The 19,325-nt window shown below is 64.4% G+C and overlaps 4 protein-coding genes across 7 annotated transcripts in view; 1 reads left to right on the forward strand and 3 right to left on the reverse strand.

Moving 5' to 3' along the window:
- The first annotated feature begins 460 nt into the window (after positions 1–460).
- Positions 461–2,135, forward strand: CTXN1 (cortexin 1). Its single transcript, XM_023186806.2, has 2 exons — positions 461–665; positions 1,074–2,135. The coding sequence occupies exon 2, from the start codon at positions 1,094–1,096 to the stop codon at positions 1,340–1,342; it is 249 nt and encodes an 82-aa protein (XP_023042574.1). The 5' UTR covers positions 461–665; positions 1,074–1,093; the 3' UTR covers positions 1,343–2,135.
- A 1,237-nt stretch (positions 2,136–3,372) lies between these two features.
- SNAPC2 (small nuclear RNA activating complex polypeptide 2) lies at positions 3,373–6,315 on the reverse strand. Its single transcript, XM_023186804.1, has 5 exons — positions 6,082–6,315; positions 5,087–5,206; positions 4,857–4,925; positions 4,280–4,592; positions 3,373–4,183 (listed from the first exon to the last, which is right to left on the reverse strand). Exons 1-5 carry the CDS (start codon positions 6,262–6,264, stop codon positions 3,864–3,866), a joined length of 1,005 nt encoding a protein of 334 aa, XP_023042572.1. The 5' UTR covers positions 6,265–6,315; the 3' UTR covers positions 3,373–3,863.
- Positions 6,316–7,484: 1,169 nt separating this feature from the next.
- Positions 7,485–11,308, reverse strand: TGFBR3L (transforming growth factor beta receptor 3 like). Its single transcript, XM_023186803.3, is given in 7 exon segments — positions 7,485–7,740; positions 8,398–8,470; positions 8,663–8,821; positions 8,923–9,049; positions 9,573–9,887; positions 9,966–10,112; positions 10,114–11,308. Coding segments are annotated over 6 exon segments (1,044 nt in total). The 5' UTR covers positions 10,342–11,308; the 3' UTR covers positions 7,485–7,740; positions 8,398–8,402.
- Positions 11,309–11,994: 686 nt separating this feature from the next.
- MAP2K7 (mitogen-activated protein kinase kinase 7) overlaps positions 11,995–19,325 on the reverse strand; it is a 10,671-nt gene continuing 3,340 nt past the window's right edge. For 2 of the 4 annotated variants that reach the window (XM_023186799.2, XM_023186801.2), the window contains 10 exons: positions 16,456–16,597; positions 16,223–16,289; positions 15,980–16,093; positions 15,781–15,900; positions 15,527–15,634; positions 15,261–15,440; positions 15,091–15,171; positions 14,832–14,995; positions 14,226–14,271; positions 11,995–14,128 (listed from right to left, as the gene is read on the reverse strand). In XM_023186799.2, coding sequence (XP_023042567.1) covers positions 13,994–14,128; positions 14,226–14,271; positions 14,832–14,995; positions 15,091–15,171; positions 15,261–15,440; positions 15,527–15,634; positions 15,781–15,900; positions 15,980–16,093; positions 16,223–16,289; positions 16,456–16,597 — 1,157 coding nt within the window. In that variant the 3' untranslated portion in view covers positions 11,995–13,993. The remainder of the gene's footprint in view (positions 14,129–14,225; positions 14,272–14,831; positions 14,996–15,090; positions 15,172–15,260; positions 15,441–15,526; positions 15,635–15,780; positions 15,901–15,979; positions 16,094–16,222; positions 16,290–16,455; positions 16,598–19,325) is intronic. The other 2 variants (XM_023186802.2, XM_023186800.2) reach the window with 1 other exon arrangement.

Raw genomic sequence — 19,325 nt, forward strand, 5'->3', positions numbered from 1 at the left:
GGTCGAGCGAGGAACTGCAGCCGCAGTGGGTGGACGCCTTGCCCAGGGCTGGACCCTGGGTTGGAAGACAAGGCCCGTGACAGACAAAACTAGGGGGACTTACTCATCCCAGTGACCTGCCTGAGCTCTCTGAGGATTGAGGTCCCCCAGGGCCGGGGGAGCTTGAGTGCCCATATGAGTGTTTTAGGGACACTGAGGTCCCCCCACAAACGGAGTCTGGAGTGGGGTCTATCGCAGAGGAGAACGCAGGCACAGGGCAGGCTGGGGGGGCCAAGGTGCCAGTGGAGGTGGGAGTGGCAGCTGCCCACGCCCTGGCGAGGTCTTGGGTGCTCGCGGGTCCCCGGGGCTGGAGCTCCGTCCTCCCGCAGGTCCGGGCGGGGTCGCGGGCTCGCGCGCCGCTCCCTGCGCAGCCTCCGCCCCCCGCAGCCCCGCCCCCCGCGGCGGCCCCGCCCCCGTCGCCATGGGAACAGCCGCGGCGGCCCGGCTCGCGCGCTGCTCGCCTGCCTCGGTCTCCGCCGCTCCAGGGGCGGGTGGGGTGGGCTGAGCCGGAGCCCGGGCCGCCGCCGCCGCCGCCGCCGGGGAGAGGCCGAACGCGGAGCCGGCGCCGGGGTCCCGGAGAGAGCGCGGCCGCCGGGCGGTCGGTCCCCGTCCGGGTCGAAGCCAGGGTGAGGGGCGCGCCGGGGCGGGGGCGGGGGGGGAGGGGGTCCCGGGCCGCCGAGAACAAAGGGAGCGGGGGGCAGGGGCCGCGAGGACCGTCCCCACGCCGCGCACCCGGGCCGCGGCCGGTCGTTCGCACCTGTTGTGTGCGGCCCGGGCCGGGCCGGCTCCCTTTCCTGGCTCTCAGCGCCCCCACCTGCGCGCACGGCCAGAGTTGGGTCCCCGCGTGCTGGTGGCGGCGATCCGGCGGGCCGGGCATGGGCGTAGCCCGGGGACCGAGGCGCAGGCGGGGGATGGGGTCGGGCACGGTAAGGGGGGCGGTGGCGGCGGCGGCGGGAGGGGGCGAAGCGGAGGAGGCGCAGGAGGGAGGGCGCAGCCTCATCCCAGGCGTCCCGGGCGGGTCCCCTCCTCCGCAGGGCGCGCGGCGATGTGAGCCATGAGCGCGACGTGGACGCTGTCGCCGGAGCCCCTGCCGCCGTCGACGGGGCCCCCGGTGGGCGCGGGCCTGGATGCGGAGCAGCGCACAGTGTTCGCCTTCGTGCTCTGCCTGCTCGTGGTGCTGGTGCTGTTGATGGTGCGCTGCGTGCGCATCCTGCTCGACCCCTACAGCCGCATGCCCGCCTCGTCCTGGACCGACCACAAGGAGGCGCTCGAGCGCGGGCAGTTCGACTACGCGTTGGTGTGAGGGGCGCGGCGCCCCCCAGCCGGCCCTGCACGGGGTCTCCGAGGGTCGGCCCTGCGGGGAGCGCCGCGGGGCCAGGACTGCGTTCAGGATCCCGCCTCGGAGCCCCCTGCCCCGGGGAGAGGGGGAGGGAGTTGGGAGAAGCCCAGCCCCTCCCCCTCGAGACCCCTCCCATGTCCCCTCCTGGCCTGGCCGGAACCCCACCTCGTGCCTTTATCCGCCCTGTCCCTTCCTCTCTGCGCATCTCACCCGCCCGGCTGGCCCCCCCCACGAATCCCAGGAGGGAGGAGGACCCCCGCACCGCCCCTTCCCCAGCGTGTAAGTGGCTCTGCTATTGTGCGTTCCTGGAAGTGGGGACCCCCTTGTCCCTCCTCCCTCCCCTGTTGTCTGGCCGTCGTCAACCCCACCTTGACTGAGTGTTGAGCCCGTCCTTGGGCTCTGGCCCTGCGGGGAAGGCTCTCCTGGGCCCACGGGGCAGACGCTGCATACCAATTTGCCCTGCACCGCCTGTCCCGGAGACGGAGCCCGAAGGCCTGCCATGGCGGCTGTGTCGAGGATGCGTGGCCTCTGCCGTGGCGGGAGAGTGTGGGCAGGCTCATTACTGCCCCCAACCCGGGCCCCTGGACAGGTCAGCGCGCCCTGCCCCGGTGCCCACCGCTGCCCCCCATCCGCCCTCCTGCCACTTCCCGCTGACTCCCCTGCCGTGCCTCCCGCAGCCCTCCCATGCCGTTCTACTCCCTGCCTCTGAGCCGAACATGATAATAAAAGCTATTATTGAGCGCTTACTGCATGCCAAGCAGCGTGCTGAGTTGGCACCTCCTGTTTATAGCCTATCTCCTCTTCGGGATCGTGAGAATGAGCCAGGCCCCACTAGCATCCCAATTCTACAGGCCAGGAGATCGAGGGCCGGCAGCTCCAGTGACTTACTTGCCCATAGTCACATGGCTAGAGTCTGGTCGGGCTGGAAGTGGAACCTAGGTCTGGCTTCTGCATGTTTTGAAAGCTTCCCAGGACTGCAAAGACACCAAGATCACAAGCCCTTTCACCAGCTTTGGGGGGCTGATGTGTAATAACCATCTCGATAGCCCCAGCTCCCTTCCTCCCCTCCGCACACAATTCTGTTGACCTGGGGAGGCGCTGGGGGTGGTGAGAGAGACTCAGCCCTGCGCGGAGCTGGGAGGAACACCCTCCACCAGCCCTGGGGGGGAGGCTCCAACGCCGGTACCTGCAGCCTAAGCCTCCTCCCCCTGCCCACCCCCATTGGCAGCGTTTGTGAGTCCGGCGTGGTGGAACGGGGACCACGGACGGAGTGGGCTGGCTGCGCTCCAAGGCCCTCCCAGGAGATGTGCACACCGGGGAGCCGTGTGCAGTGTGTGTGGGGAGGAACGAGCGTTTCTATAAAAGGAAGGCTGGGTGAATGCAGACTCCGCGAACAGAATTTTACCCACTTGGATTCCTAGCTGGGCGTAGGGCGCGGTGCCGTGGGAGGACATCTGCTTCCCTCCCTCGGACCCGACCCTCAGTCCACACCCACAGGGCAGGTGAGGCTGATGGAGGGAGCCCCAAGCGGGGACCCAGCACCCCCAGGGATTTGAGGTCAGCCCTGACTCCAGCGCCCCTCCCTCCCTGCCTTCTAGGAATCCTTGAGGTCCCAAGGATACCCCAGGGGAGCCACTCCACTCCCGCCAGCCTCCTGCCGCTTGGGACAGCCCACCCCTATCTTCCTCCAGCCCCTAGCCTGGGGCTTGACTCCTTCCACCGGGCCACCCCCGCTCTGCTGCCTTCTCCCCTCCACCTGTGCGATGTGACTTTGCCCTCCTCTGAAACCCATCCCTGACACCCGTCCCCAAGGTACGCTGCCGGCTCTCCCCTTCCCATCCACACTTGTCAGCTCCACAGTAACCAAGGGGCTCCTCACCCCAGGCCTCATCAGACCAGAGAGGTGGCAGCTCTCCTGCCTGGCACACACCCCAGCCCTGTGACCCCAAGCTCTGACACTTCAGGGCCCCCACTTCTATCTTTAAGTCACAGGCGAAAGAGAAAGAGAAATATGAGGACTTTATTCATGGTCACAGAATACCCCCGGGAAGGGGAAGGAGCTGGCGGCAGGTAGTAGTATCCACGACTGGTCAGTTGAAGAAAGGGAAGATGCTGGTCCCGAGGTACGGGAAGGGGAAACGTGTGAGAGCGTTTACTGTGTACAGTGCCAGCTGTGGCCCCCAGCACCAGCAGACAACAAGACACAGTGGGGCTTGGGGACTGGGGGAGGCCAGCCCTGTCCGCCTGTCCTGGAGGTCAGGAGGCTTGTGAGTGGAGTCTTGTAACCCCCACCCAACCCCTGTACAACGGGGGTTCCATTTCTGAAACCCCCAAAGTGTGGGGCGTCTCAGAGGCCCACCCCACAGCTAAGCGTCATCTCAGGGACCTTCCCCCACGACGGGATCCTCAGAAAGAGCCAGTGCCAGCCGAGTAGAACCGAGGGCCAAGGCAGGGGGTCTGGTGTGCCTCCTGCCCGCCATGCCCCTCACCTGGCAGGGGTGGCTGCCCGACCCAGAAGCTCCAGGGGCACTAGGAACGGGTTTAGGGGACAGATCCCAGCTGCTTGCCAGGACGATTTCAATTCGCTGGGCTCGGCCTTCTTGGTGGCTGGGGGGGTCTCCTCTGGTGCGCTGGAGCCAGCCCCGTCCCCCTCAGCAGCAGGCCCCAGGCTCCCTCCAGCGGGGCTGGGCTGGGGGGCTGTCAGACGTAAGTACGTCTCCGTCATATGCTCAACCAAGGCTGTGCAGGGCAGGAGGGGCAGCTCCTCTGGAAGTGACATGAGCAGGTCGAGGACCACAGCAGACTCTAGTGATGGATGGAGGGGAGGGGTAAGGAGACACCCTTGCCTACCGCCAGGGACCCCGATCCCTCTGCCTCTGCCCCCTACCTCATCCTTCTCACCAGCTGCTGAGAGCTCAGGGCTGCGGCCACTTCGGGAGAGAGAGGACAAGTACTTGTAGATCTTCTCAAAGTCCACAGCGAAGTCTTCTTCAGTGGAGGGACCAGCCGAGGATGCAGAAGGTTTCTCAGGAGCAGGGTCAGAAGTCCCGGGGGTGGAGCTAGGTGCCTTGGGGGCGGGGCTAGGTATCTCAGGGGCAGAGTCTTCCTGCCCTCCAGGGGCGCTCAGGAGCAGCGGCTTTCCACGGGCCTGCGTGGGCTTGGGGGGCTTGGAGTGCAGGAGGGTGACGGGTTCCGTGGCCGCGATGGTGAGCACCTGGCAGGCAGAACAATCAGGGAGTAAGGGAAGCTAGAAAGTCCTCTCACCGTCTATACATCCCCCCATCCTCTCGGCCACCCTAAGATGCTGCTTAGACAGGAGATGGCCTCAGAGCCAGGGACACTGAGGCTCGAGGTGTCCAGTGACTGATGGAGGCCACAGAGCTGGCAACAGGAAGGGCCCAGGACCCAGGTTCACATGATTTGACCCAGAGACCCTGTCCTCTAGGATGCCCCGACCTGCCTTGGGGGATGGCCGTACCTGCGAGAAAGCCACTGCCAGGGCTTCCTCCAGTGGCCCTGTTACCTTCTCAGCCAGATCCGTCCAGACCTGAGTGAAGCCAGAGGTACAAGGTCAGCCCAGGGATCAGCCTGCAAGGGCCCCCCAAGCCCTGCCCTCCTGGGGATCCCCTAATCAGGTTATCCGCCACAACTCCGACCTACCCACCAGGGATCTGCCCTGGACAGCCTCGCCCTGTTCGTCTGCCTCACCTCTATGGGGGCTGGGGGCTGTGCCTCCCGGCGCCTTGGTCCCTGAAGGCCACCCGGATGCACCTTCTGAATGGCCTCCCGGGCTACGCGGCCCTTGAGCTGCTGGAGGAAGACCCGGATCTAGAAAGGAAAGAGGAGAAGGCCGAATGAGGCTTCTATGAGCTCAGGGCTGCAGCAGAGAAGCCAAAGCCCGCTCCCTTGCCTGCTCTGGGCCCCGCTACTGCGCCTTAGTCTCCTGCTAGCCCGGTGTTAGGAGTCCCAGTGACCGCCAAGGCCCCTACCCCACCCAGAGTGTGACCAGCTACCTAAGGAAGGTGTAAGGCCCAGGCCAGTTCCGGCTCCTTCAGGCAGCCCAGGGCCCAACCCTATGCTGGCTGCTACCCCGTTCAACTCCCTTCTTCGTCCCCTCTTCCCCATTCCCTGGCTCTCACTTCAAGCTCGTATCCTGTCCAACAGCATGCGCTGCTTTTCAAGACTGGCCTCAGCCGCGTCTTACTCCCAGTTCATTCCGCCGGTTTCGCCCTCGCCCCACCCACGCATTACTCCGAAGCTCGCCCCGCCTTTAAAGCTTGCACTCATCCCACCCACGCCCCGCCCACGCCTTACTCCCAAATGGCCCCGCCCTTAAGTCTTGCTCTTAATCCCGCCCCCAGACTCACCCTGCCCCTCAAACTCACCCACCCACTCTCCAGCCCTCAGCGGCACGCACGCCTCGCCCCCAGCATCGCCCCGCCTCTCCGCTTCACTTATGCTCCGCCCACGTCTGGCTCCCAAGCTCGCCCCGCCCCTAGGTCTTGTTCTCTTCCCGCCCACGCCCCGCCCCTCACCCAGCCCAGGCTCACCCACTAACGCCCCGCCCCTCAGCCCCATGCCACAGCTCCGCTCGCTTACATTCCTGGCCCCGCCCCGCTGGCTCCTGCCGCAGCCCCGCCCACTCTACGCCCTACCCTAGTGCCGTCTCCAGCCTGGTTTTGGTCCCGAGAACCGCATCTCACCTCAGCCTCGCTCCGGCCCTGCAGCTCCCGGGCCAGCTCGGCGGCGTCTGGCTCCGGCTGGCCCTGCCGCGCCTGCAGGAGTCTCACTAGCTGCCGCTTCTCGCGAGCGCTCCAGGTCGCGGGACCGGTCACCTCGCCCAGATAGCGCGCCGGGGCCGCTCGCCGCCTGGGAGGTGGCTTCATGCCGGTCAGAAAGACGCAGGCGCTGTAAGGCCGGTCTCCGGCGGGCGGAGCTACGGGGGCCGCCGAGGCCAGAAAGCACCACGCGGAGGCGGACGCACGTGGGGGTGTGGCTCCGCGTTTGCAGGCCCGGGGACCCGCCCCAATGGAAGTGAAGGGGGGAATCAGCACCGGAACTGGGGCGGGGCCAAGGAGACCCTCAGCCTACACTTTATCTCATTCATGAACTGGAGACTACACCTTGGATCTCGTGCCCTCCCTCTATTGCTGGACTAACTCATGAAGCTACTACTGTGTGCTTTGCTTCTCGCAGAGGGGTGGGTTCTGGCTGAAAGGTCAAGTCCGAAGATCCAGTCGTGGTCAAGAAGCTGGGCTCTGGGGTCAGACAGGCCTGGGGACTTTGGGCAAGTGATTTAGCCTTGCCGAGCCTCAGTTTCCTCCTCTGTAGACTGGGGCTGATAGTCCCACTCTTGCCTGTATAAGGCAAGAGAGATTTAAGGAGCTCTAGACTAGACTGACAGTCTAAGAGGAGACTGGAGCAGTGGCAGGTCGAGGCCGAGCAAGGGCAGGGTCCGGGCGGGGGTAGTGGAGAGCAGAGGCCTGGCTTGAGGAAGATCACAGGAGGCAGATGGGCAGGTGTCCGGGTAAGGAGAAGAGGGAGGGGGAGGGTTTATTTTAAACTTACGCTTGTGGGGTTGGGTGTCGCTTTTTTTTTTTTTTAGGTGGAATTTTGCTCTTGTTGCCCAGGCTGCAGTGCAATGGCGCGATCTCGGCTCACTGCCACCTCCGCCTCCTGGGTTCAAGCGATTCTCCGGCCTCAGCCTCCCAAGCAGCTGGGATTATAAGCACGCGCCACTACGCCCTGCTAATTCTTTTTTGTATTTTTTTAGTAGGGACGGGGTTTCACCATGTCGGCCAGGCTGATCTGGAACTCCTGACCTCAAGTGATCCGCCCACCTGGGCCTCCCAATGTGCTGAGATTACAGGCGGGACCCACCGCGCCCGGCCGGGTGTCGCTTTCTGTTTGAGACAAAACGCCCTAGAGTCTCCCATGACCCAGGAGTGCACACGGGTATGTGGGCGTATGGGCCCCGCCCCCAGGCTCCACCCCTCTAAGTCAGGATTTCTCAGGAATCCTCCCCAAGCCCTACTCCCAGCTTTCTCCCCAAGCTCCCCACCCATCTCCCACCCCGCACCTTGCGCGCTCACTGACTGCACCAGAATTTAGCCAATCAATCCAGAGGTTTATTTTGAGCACAGGTGGAAGGGACGGGGAGGAGAGAAGCACAGGGGTCGTGGCCCCATCAGGTCCGAGGTCCAGGGAGGCGGGTCTCGTCCTGTTGGTCCTGGTCCCGAAGCGGTAGCTGGGTGTATCTCCGGACCACGTTGGGGGCGCACCATCTCTGGGAGGGGTGGCTGAGGCTCAGCAAGGGAGGGGCCACCTCCCTTCCCAGCAGACCACTGGCCTCTTCCATCGGTCTGTATGCCGGGGTGAGAGTGGGAGCCGGGTCTGAATGCTGAGTTCTCCTCGTGTAATGCCTCTCCCCACCTAATGCTCCTGGCTGGACCCACTGCCTGAGTTCGAATCCAAGCTCCACCCAGTATTGTGACTTTTGACAAGCTACTTAATTCAGAGAATGCCTCATTATTCTCGTCTCTAAAATGGGGATTATAATAGTGTCCGCCTGGAGGTTAATGGGATTAAATTAGTTCATAGGCATAAAACATTGACAACAGTGCCTGGGGGCGGGGGCAGTGGCTCACGCCTGTAATCTCAGCACTTTGGGAGGCCGAAGCGGTAGGATCACCTGAGGTCGGGCGTGCCAGACCAGCCTGACCAACATGGAGAAACCCCATCTCTACTAAAAATACAAAATTAGCCGGGTGTGGTGGCGCATGCCTGTAATCCCAGCTACTCAGGAGGCTGAGGCAGGAGAATCGCTTGAACCCGGGAGGCAGAGGTTGCGGTGAGCAGAGATCGCGCCATTGCACTCCAGCCTGGGCAACAAGAGCGAAACTCCGTCTCAAAAACAAACAAAAAAACCCCAAAAACCTCAGTGCGTGGCACGAACTAAGCGCTAGGAAGCGTCACTGTCATCTCCTCCCTCCCCCAGCTCCCTCTATCTCCATACTTACCTTCCTCACTGGGGCCTCCTGGGCTGGGGACCGCTGGGCGAGGCTCTCGCGAGCGGGCCGGGAGCCGGGGGCGCTGGAAGTAGAGGCGAGCTGCAGAAGGGCTGCTGCGCGCCACGCCAGGCTAAGGGCGGCCTCTGGGGGCTGCTGCGGGCATCGCGGAGGCAGGCCTAGCTAGAGCTGATCAGGCCCCACAGGCGGGATCGCGTCGCCCCGGGTACCACCGCGCGGGATTAGACTGGGGGCCCGGCTTGGCGGAGGTCGGTACCTGAGTGTGCACAGACGAGGCCCAGCCCGGCGGCCAGTGCGGCGCCCAGCACGAAGGCTGCCAACACCAGCGCCACCACCGGCGCGGGTTCCAGGGCCGCAGGGGCCGGCGCGGGAGGCTCAGGGCGCACGGCGCGGCCGGGGACACTCTTGGGCGGCCCTGTGGGAAGAGCCACGCTGAGACTGGTTCCAGGTCCCAGGTGTCCTTCCCACCCCCTTTGCCACCCCACGGCCCCCTGCGGAGGAGGACTGCGTGCTCACTGGGGGGCGGCCGCGGCACGGTGACCACGATAGGCTGCGTCAGCGTGTGCAGGTGGAGGCCGTCGGCAGCCAGACCCTCGGCGCTGCCACTGCCAGTGCCGGCGCACGCCTCGTCCTGAGGCAGACACTGGGGGAGAGGAAGGTGGGGAAGAGACGGGGACATCAGGGCACCGGGATCGTGGCTCTGGTCCCCAGGGCCCCCAAGAGAGACCTGAGTCCCGCTCTCCACCACAGCCAAGATGGGACCCCTGGAAATCCGGCCACTTAGGGATCCGTGAGCCCAGACCCTACTCATACAAGTGGCTAGCCGCCCAGCCCCTAAGGACCCCAAATCCCAGGCCCACAAGATTGCATGGTCCGGGTCTCCCAGCAGGTGGGAGGCCCAGCACCAAGTTCCCAGAAATATGTCCCCTTAGTGGTCTTCTGCATCCAACCCCCAGCCCTGAAGGATTCTAGAGCTGTCCATGGGGGAACCCAGTGTCCACACTGTCCCCGGAGAAACCGTCGGCAGAGATGGGCCCCTCCGCCCCACCTCTCCCCACCTCCAGATCCTCCGACCCCGAGAGTATCCCCTTTCCACTGCCAGAGTCGCTGGTGCCCAGTCCCCGAAGGACCCCGGCGCTCGGATTCCAAGCTCTGCGCCCGCGCACCCGCGATGGCGGCGGCGGCGGCGTCAGAGGCGCAGGCGCCCGGCGGACTCCCCGGAGGCGGCGGCAGCGGCTCAGCTGGCAGTGCAGGAACTGCACCGAGGCGTTGAAGACCGGGCGCAGGCGGAAGCTGAAGCGCGCGGGGCGGGTGGCACCCGGGCTTGGCGGCGGCGGTGGCGGGAAGGCGACAGAGGTGTCGGCGGGGCAGCCCTCGCGCAGCAGAGCCAGGGCGGGCCCCGGGGCCGGGCGTGAGGACGGCGTCACTGAGCAGCGGTGCAGGGCCAGGCCCCAGCGCGGGGAGGGACGGGCCAAGGCCGCCTGGGGGACGGAGGCGCCATCACGGATTGCCCGTCCCCACCGGCCCCCATCCGCCCCTGGTGTCCGCGGGGTCCCCACCTGCACGAACACGCGGCTGTCGGCCGGGACCTCGAGCGGCCCCGCGCGGTGCGGAAAGACGTCCTCTGTGTCAGACAGCTTCAGACTGAAGAGGGGTCTGCGCAACCAGGGGCCGGGCGCCGCGGGGAACGGGGGTGCTGGCGGGAGGTGGGGGGGGGAAGGGCGGCCCAGAGAGAAAACGCGCGCTGCCCTTTAGGCCTCTGGGAAAAGTGACCCGACCACCTCGCCCCCGCCACCGCCTTTGGAAAAAGGATGCAGTTGCGGCGGCGGATTCACCCATGACGGGCTCCGCGCCACGTTTCCCCTGACGGTGATGTGCTCCCTGACGACCCCTGGGACCCGCACAGCCCAGCAGCTGAGCGGGTTGCAGAGCCATGAGCCCCTAGAGAAGCCTCCGAAGCTGGCGAAGGCCTCCCTGGGGCGGAAGAGACGCGGTGAGGAGCACCCGATGGTGCGGTCTGGCTGGGTGAAATCAGAGCTCCCCCACCTTCCCCAGGGCTGCTCTTGGGGACGCAGCAGGACCAACGGTTCCCCTTTCTAAGGGGATATAGGTGCTGTCACCAACGAGGAAGGGAAGTGAAGAGGATACCTTCCCTAGAGGCTCTCCTGGGCACAGCCAAAGCCCAGCCAGGCCACCAAGATCTGAGACACTTCCACTTGTACAGGCTAAGGCAGCCATGGGGTCCCCCCCCCTCCGTGCCCCTACACACACACTGATGTCTGCCTTCAGGAGGTGCTGAGCGGGGTCCTGGTGAAACGGATAATCTCCAAACCCGAAAGATGCCTGCACATCCATTTTCCTTGTTTTCTGAGACAGGGTCTCCCTCTATCGCCCAGGCTGGAGTGTAGTAGTGCGAATATAGCTCACTGCAGCCTCCACCTCCTGGGCTCCAGTCATCCTCCTGCTTCAGCCTCTCTAGTAGCGGTGACCAGACACTCGCAAACATGGCCATAAGGGTTCTATGTTGCCCAGGCTGGTCTGAAACTCCTGGCCTCAAGCGATCCTCTCCCCTCAGACTCCCTAACTGCTGGGATTACAGGCATGAGCCCCCTCATCCATCCCCACGCACCCACTTCTGAAGAGTGCCTGAGTAGACTGGCCCTCTCCGTGGCTGCAGGGAGCTTTGCCGAAGTGGGGCCGTGAGCCACCCTTGGGATGGAGGACAGAAACCCTATCCTACTCCCCTGTCTCGTCCCCACCCCCGTGAGGACCAGAAGTTGAAAAAGAGTGACACCGGCTGGGCACGGTGGCTCACACCTGTAATCCCAGCACTTCGGGAGGTCGAGGCGGGTGGATCGCCTGAGGTCAGGAGTTCGAGACCAGCCTGGCCAACACAGGGAAACCTTGTCTCTACTAAAAAATACAACAATTAGCCAGATGTGGTGTTGCACGCCTGTAGTCCCAGCTACTCAGGAGGCTAAGGCAGGAGAATCGCTTCAACAGAGGTGGACATTGCAGTGAGCCGAGATTGCACCACTGCACTCCAGCCTGGGTGGCAGAGCAAGACTCCATCTCAAAAAAAATAAAGAGGGTGACACAGTGATAGAAGCATGACAGACCGGTCCCCTCCCTGCTCATACATACCAGGTGGCCCGCTGGGCAAGGTGGTGATCCCTGGGAGCAGGGCCAGCAGCAGCATGGTGCCCAGCATGCTGGACCAGCTGAGGTCGGAGTGTTCGGGGCCAGAGCAGACACCAGCTGGGCTGCACCCAGGTCCCGCACGTGGGCAGGCGGCCCTGTCCTTGGCCAGGAGGGAGGCAGGGAGCGGGGGTGGCAGACTGAGGGGCTGACACCAGAGCCAATGCCCAAGGCCTGGAGGGATTAGGGGATCCTCTGCGGCCCGACCTGTGGCTAATGGGGATAGGGGGTCCCTCACACCAGCTGCTTGATATCCATTGGCAAGTCACTACAAACACCTCCCGTTCAGCTCCCAAACCTGCCTCAGTCTCCCCTCAATGCAGAGGCCTCCCCGGCACCCACCCCCTTGGCCCCTCGCTCTGCCAGGCCCATGACACACCACAGACTCGGTGGAAGAAAAGGGAGGGATTTATTCTCAAGCGTCTAAGGGTTTACAAATGTGGGCATTTTGTTTTAAAAAGGGGCAGGGCGCCACTGGCGGCCTGAGGAGGGGTCCATTGGCTGGTGGGCTGGCCCGAGCCACCGTCAGGCCCCTGCCCGCCCGGTCCGCCCTCTGCCTGGTCCAGAGGGATGGCTGGTGACGAGGGGGGAGGTCTTGGGAGAGGCTGGGAGGCAGGAGAGACTCCCCCAGGGCTCCCCACTTAACACTGAAGGGGGTGGGGGTGGGCGGACACACACTCATAAAACAGCAAATAAAGTTAAATAAAAATAAAACCAGGCAGCCCGGCCTCGGGCCTGTGCTGGTCCTGGGACCAGCCATGCAACCTTCCGGGAATCCGCAGAGGCCCCCATGGCTGGACGCAGGGGAGGAGAAAAGCGCCAGGCCTGTTGGCACCCCCACCCAGCAGACCCCGGGCCCCTGACAAAGGGACCAAGGGGCAAGAGAAGGTGGCGTTCCCCGCTGGGGGCAGAGAGAAGATGACGTCTAGGACTTTTTAAACATGCGGCGTTTTGTGAATATCGTAACAAGAGTCAACAGGCTAGGTGAGAGGAGAGGGATGCTACCTACGCTGCCCCCGCCACAGCCAGACGGCTTCCGCGCCTTTGGTGTTGGTTTTTCTTTGTGGTTTTACGGGATTTTGTGTTTTTTTTTTTCTTGTTTTTTGTTTTGTTATTTTTTCTTGTCCACTTGATTTGCATGCAACACCCACACAAAGGAAACACACCCCCTCCTGCTCTGGCCACCCCAGCGGGCTCCGGGGGGCACCTGGCCTGGGCCCCCGGTGCACACACCCGGTCCTTCCCAGTCCTGGACCTCAACGTGGGCTGGGCCAGGTGTGGGTGAGTGGAGGAACGGCCAAGGGCACGATGGGGTGACCGCCTCACAGCCCCACCCGCAGCCCGGGCCCCACCCCTGCTGGAGCTTGTCATACGTCCTCAAACCCCCAGATCCACTCCCTCTGCCCTCAATCCCAGACTCCCTCCGGACCCCTCCCTTGGCTCCGCTCTGTCACCGACTCCCTCCGGTCACCTGCTCTGCACCATACCCCATGCCCACCTTCCCTGAAGGCCATCCTGTGCAGTGAGGGCCCCGCAGACCCTTCCGCACCCCCTGAGGTCTTCAACTCACCCCCAAGCTGTGGCTCCCGGAGACCCCAGAGCAGCGGCCCCAGCCCAGTCCCCCAGTGCCCAAGGGCAGTTGGGGCCACACGACAAGCAGCTAAACGTGACTTTGGTAAAAGTTTCTGAAGGTACCGACAAACCCCATGAGAACAAGCTCTCCTCCCACCACCCCAAACACCCCACCAAGTACAATAAAATACAATAAACTCCAAAAAGGACCCCCTGAGATCAAAGAGAGAGAGCGAGCGCGCGCAGTGGCAATGCCCACACCGCCTGGCTGGGGCCACTGACTCATTGCGCCACGGGAGACCTATGCAGACCCGGGGACCTGTCAGGAGGTGGCTGGGCCCAGGCTCAGGCCAGGAGACAGAGGCAGGGAGGGTGACGGGAGAGCCAGACAAGGACAGAGAGGTAGAGCGGGGGACAGAGGGTGACGGAGGAGGAACAGGTGCGTGGGAGTGGCGAAGGGCACAGCACGCTGGGAGCGTGGTGGCTGCGGGACTCGGGGGCTCTCTCCCGGCCCCTGGGGGCCGCCCCGGCCCAGAGGTTGCGGCTGAATGAACAGCGACTCTGTTCGCGGCCTGCTGTCTTCCGTTCACAGTGTCTGTCGGGGGACGCACACGGCCGGCTTACCCCGGGGTGGGAAGGGCGGGGGCCTGGTAGGCCCGGGGCGGGGGGTGGGTGGGCACCCCCCACTCTCTGTCCTCAGCCCTCGGTGGCCGTCCAGGTCCCAGGTCTCCCCTGACAGGCAGCTGGGTGGCCAAGTGGGGAGGTGGGCCTGTGGCCATGCCCCTGGCCCTCTGTGGGGCTGGCCGCCGCCAAGCAGCTACCTGAAGAAGGGCAGGTGGGGCTGGCTCAGGACGCCGCTAGTCCGCGGTGACTCAGTCTTCGCCATGACATCCTTGAACCAGGACGCCACGTCCACCTCCAGCGTCTCATAGCGCTTGATGAAGCTGTGTTCCTGTGGGCCCGAGGGGGGGCTTAGGAGAGGGTCTTCCCTCCTGGCCTCGCGCCGCGGCAGGGACAGGACGGGGACTGGGAGGGCCCCAGGTACTCACAAGTAGCTTATTATACTTTGGTCTCTTCCTGTGATCTTTAGTAAGGCTAGAGGAAGAGAAGGGAAGACAGATGTGAGAGCAAGGCAGGAGGGGATGCTGGTCCCACCCCCGTGTTCAGGCCCCCCCCAAGGAGCCAGCGGTCCCCAAGATGTGTGTGGCAGAAGGAGCTGTGGATGTCCTCAGACCCCGGCTGACAGCTGGGAGCAACTGTGAGTCCTGGAGCCTCCCGGCTAGGTGGCAAGGGCCTGACTTCGGGGGTCAGAGCTGGCTGAGGTCCCCCAGAAAGTTGGGTGGGGCTCCCGAGAGAATCAGACATGGCCCTCCTGCACTTGTAGCTGTGTCTGCTGCAGAAGCGTGCTCACCATCTCCCACAGCCACCCTGCCAAATGCTACAGGGCTGGCTGTCCCCTCAGGCAGGTCCAAACCCAGCTCGTGGCTCCCCAGGCACCAGCTCCAGCTCCTGTCTGCAGCCACCAGCCACGAGCCCGCCCACAGGCGCATCCACCCATCCCAGGGTGGGGCCTCCATTCCCCTCCCGCCCTTGCCTCCCTGGCTGCCCAGAGCAGCGGGCTGTCCCTGACCTCCCAAGTGGAGGAAGGGTCTCACCAATCTTTGACGAAGGACTGGAAGTCCCCCGAGAAGCCCATGTGTCCGGGCAGAAGCGGGGGCTCTTCCTGTAGGACTTTGGTGAGGACCTCAAAGTCCGTCTTGCAGTTCTTGTAGGGAAACTGTCCTGTTGCCAGCTCCACCTGGGAGGGAGACGGGCAGGGCTGGACCGGCCAGGACAGGTTTGTGTTCTCTTCCCGCCGAGTCCCCCAGAAGCCCTCACTCCTGGCTGGAGAAAAGGGGCAGGGCCCCAACTCACCAACGAGATGCCCAGGCTCCATACATCAGCCCGGATGTCATAGTCTGGCTTGGTGGGGTCTGGGGGGTCAATGCGCTCGGGCTGCAGGAGGAGGAGGGGAAGATGTATCTCCAAGTCTGGGCCGGCCTCCCAGGCCCCACCCCCTCCCCCGCTGGAGGGCCCCCACTCACCGCCATGTAGGCTGCGCAGCCGGCGCTCCGCGTCTTGGCTTTGGAGTCCACCAGGCGGCCGCTGATGCCGAAGTCGCAGAGCTTGATCTGGCCCCGCTCGTCCAGCAGGATATTGGAGGGCTTGACGTCGCGGTGGATGACACCGTGCTTCTCCTTCAGGTAGTACAGCGCCTTCACAATCTACAGGTAGGCAGAGGAGGGTGCATGTGACAGGGGGCACAGGCCCAAGGCCACCTACCTGGTGCACGCCCCGCCTGGCCACTCACCGCCACTGTCATCTTGCCCAGGATGCGCTCGGGGATGGGGCCCTGCATCCGCTTCTTGAGTTTCTCGGCGCAGGTGCCCATGAGCTCCATGGCGATGAAGACGTCCGTCTGCAGTAAGAGGGGGTGCCCGGGGGAGCTGTGTCTTCTGGCCCAGCCCCCAGAGGCTCTGCTCCCTGGGAAGGGGCAGGGGGTGAGGGAGGAGGAGACCCTGCAGGGTGTGGGGCAGGGGGCACCTGGCACGGCTGGGGACTCACGTTGGTGATAAACGTCCCAAAGCACTGCACAATGTAGGGGCAGTCATGGCTCTTGAGCACCACATCCAGGTCCATGAGGATACGCTTGTTCTCCTCCTTGTTCCCCGAGCGCCGCATTTGCTGCACAGGCAGGGACGGGAGGGAGCCTTAGCACTGGCCCGGGGTGTGGGGCGCGGTTGGGGTAGCCGCCAAGGCTCACCTTAACGGCAATGACGTGGCCGGTCTTCCGGAAGCGCATCTTCCACACCTGGCCGCAGGTGCCGCTGCCCATCTCGCCCAAGTTCTCCAGGTCGTTGATTTCTGCCTGGTAGCGCTGGGAGGAGAGGGAGGGTTGGAGGGTCCCCGGGGCCTCTGTCACCGCCCCCCACCCCCCACTGGCGCCCCCAGGATGGGTCCAGCCTGGCTGGGCCTCCTCCCTCTCCCGCCACAGTGAAGGTGGTACCTGGCCCCCGATGGTCAGGTAGCCCGTCTGCTTCATGATCTCCTGCAGCTTCTGGTCAATCTCAATGCTGGGGACACGGAGCAGGTGCCGGTGGAGGTGGGTCCTGACCTTAGGTTGGCCACCCCAGCCCCCCATACCGGGGTTCTCACCGGTTTAACCACCCTCCTCCTGAGGCTGGCACGGTGGCCCCTCAATGCTGCTTCCCACCCAACCCCGCCGGGCCCCTGGCTCACCTCTCCATGCTTCGGGGCGTGAAGAGGGTTGACGGGAGCCCCAGCATGTGGCGGGGCCGGGCAGGGGGCGTGGGGTGCTGCGGGGAGCTCTCTGAGGATGGCGAGCGGCTGCCCCCATCGTTGGCCAGCGGGAGCTGCAGGGCTGGGGGGGTGAGAACCAGTGGCAGGGGTGGGGTCAGCACCCAGCTGGTCTCAGCTCCACATCTGGCACTCCAGGGAGGGGTCGGGACCCTCACCTTCCCCTCCTGGGCTTCCCTAGCTAGGCTGGCACAGCCCCTTCCCTGCTGGGCTGGAGGAGCTGGGGTCTCCCTCCCACCCCAGACTGTCCTCAGGGTCCCTTGTCTCATCCCCTGACCTGGAAAGAGATGGAAGAGGCTGGCAGGGGAGAGGGAGCCCCAAGTCTACGCTGACGGAGAAACAGGACGGGTACCTGAGGTGTCCCTCGGCCGGGCAGCCTCCCTGACAGGTGTGGGCGCTTCCTCCCACTTCTGCCCAGGAAGCAGGCCCAGGACCACAGCGCCCACAGGCTGGACAGGCGGGGGTGGAGTGCCTGCCGCGGCTGGCCCGGGCTGTGGCTCTGCTGGTAGCACTAAACTTGGCTCCCAGACAAGAGCGAGCGGGGCCGCCGTGGGGAGGCCGTGGGCACGAGACCCAGGTTTCAGGCTGCCTTGCCCCATGTTCTGTTCTGGGGTCGGGAGGGCCCCTCGGGCCAGTGGGCTGACATGGGGGCCTCCCGGCCTGGCCTGCAGAGCTGGGGCCCGTGGGGGCAGGACAGGACCTCAGGGGGCCTGCATCATCTGGGAGGAGAGTTGGGGGGCACAGCTCCTGCAGGGGCTGGCGGGACCAGGTGGGGCCAACGCTGGGCCAGGCAGGGGTTGGCTCATCCAGCAGCCTGCATGCGGGCAGCTCGGGCATGCTACAGCGGGCGGGCAGGCGGCGGGCAGGCAGCGGGCACCCTGGGGTGGGCAGGCAGCATTAGGGGTGGGAGGGCAGGAGACAGACAGACAGGAACCAAGACTCGGGCCCAGGTGCCCAGAGGAGGCACTGCACAGACAGGCCAGAGAGGGGCCTGGGACAGGAGGGCAGCTTCCTGGAGGAGCTAGGGTCTCCCTGGCTGGGCTGGCAATGGGGTGCAGGAACCGAGGCCAGGATGCCAACGTGGCCTCCAGAGGAGCCAATCCTGACACCTCACATCCTAGAGGCCCTGACAACGGCTACACACACCTCCCAAGGTGCCCCTCCCACAGGGGCTGGGGCCTGCCGCTCTCCCAAAGCCCTCAACGGACAACCCCTCTCCCTGTCTTCCTCCTGCCTCGTCCACCTTTTCTTCCCACAGTACTGCAGGCTCCTGGTGACCGGTGCCCAGGGACTAACACGAACAGACAAACCCGCTCCATGCTGGCAGCTAAACCCCGTCCCTCCCCTGGGTGCCTGGGACGCTGATCTCAGCCAGTAGGAGAGGGAGGAGGACGCTGACCTCAGTCTCAATGCAGGAGGCCCAGCACTGCCCCTCCCTGGTCCCGCCAGCCCCTGCAGGAGCTGTGTCCCCTTGCTCCCCTCCTGGAGGACCAGGCAGGAGCTGGGGAAGGGCTCTGGGGACCTGGAGACACAGTCAGGCCCAGCTTTCCTAACTGGCCTAGAGGCCTCACCTCCCATGCCCCTCCCACTGTCCTGGCCACTGTGCCTCCACAGCACCACGTCACCTTCCACTGGTGCTTTTTCTTTTTTTTTTTTTTGAGATAGGTTCTCACTCTGTCGCCCAGGCCGGAGTGCAATGGCGCGATCTCAACTCACTGCAACCTCCACCTCCCAGGTTCAAGTCATTCTCCTGCCTCAGCCTCCTGAGTAGCTGGGATTATAGGCACACGCCACCACGCCCAACTAATCTTTGTCTTTTTAGTAGAGACGGGAGCTTGCTGCGTTGGCCAGGTTTCTCCCTCTGCTTCTTCAGGTCCCTGTGCCTCTGCTCTGTCCATGGCCCAAGCCACAGCCCCGATCCCCTTCTGGCTCCCGAGGGCCTGTGCTCCCCTCACACCCAGCCCCCAACCCCTGTGCACCTAGTGTCTCTTGAGACACTGCCTGGTTCCCGCCCTCAGAGAGTATCTGAGTCCCGCTCCCGCCCTGCACTCAGGGGGTGAGGACCACAGCCCTCGAGCAGTCCTGTGGGCCCCCTCCCCGGCACAGCCCACCAGGCCTTCCGAGGGCGGCCCCGGAGCCTGGGGAGGAGGCTGCTGGCCTACACACTGGAGCACAGGGGGATGGAAAGGAGGGCTCAGGTAGGCATTGGGGGAAGGAGGTACACAAAGGCCCTGAGAACAGAGGCCACAGAGGTGGTGATGGCCACATGGCAGCTCAGGAGGGTGGAGTGAGAGCAAGAGGGTGAGGATGAGAGAGAAAGAGAATGGATGAGAGAGAGCGAGAGGCTGGAGGGCACATGTCTGCTGACAGGAGCCACAGGTGTGCAGGCTGCCATGTCAACATGCACGCACACGCCGTGCAAGTGCACACAAGCACAACACACACGTGGGGCATGCCGCCGTGGACCCAACACCCATGCAGCTGGGACAGAGTCCCCCTTGCCCATCAGACACACACACACACAGTCACTCACGGGGCCAGGCACCCCATCTACTCTCTCTCCCAACACAGGCGTGGGGCACAGCCTGCATGCCCACCACAGGCTGGCACTACGCTCAGAGCCCGGGCAGGGCTGTCTTCTCTCCCCCCACCTCCTCCAGGACGCTTTTTACATTCTTTTTTTTTTTTTTTTTTGAGACGGAGTCTTGCTCTTTTGCCCCGGCTGGAGTGCAGTGGCACGATCTGGGTTCCCCGCAACCTCCCCCTCACCCCTTTTTTGTTTTTTTTTTTTT

This window comes from Piliocolobus tephrosceles, chromosome 21 (genome assembly GCF_002776525.5).
Source record: "Piliocolobus tephrosceles isolate RC106 chromosome 21, ASM277652v3, whole genome shotgun sequence".
Classification (NCBI taxonomy): domain Eukaryota; kingdom Metazoa; phylum Chordata; class Mammalia; order Primates; family Cercopithecidae; genus Piliocolobus; species Piliocolobus tephrosceles.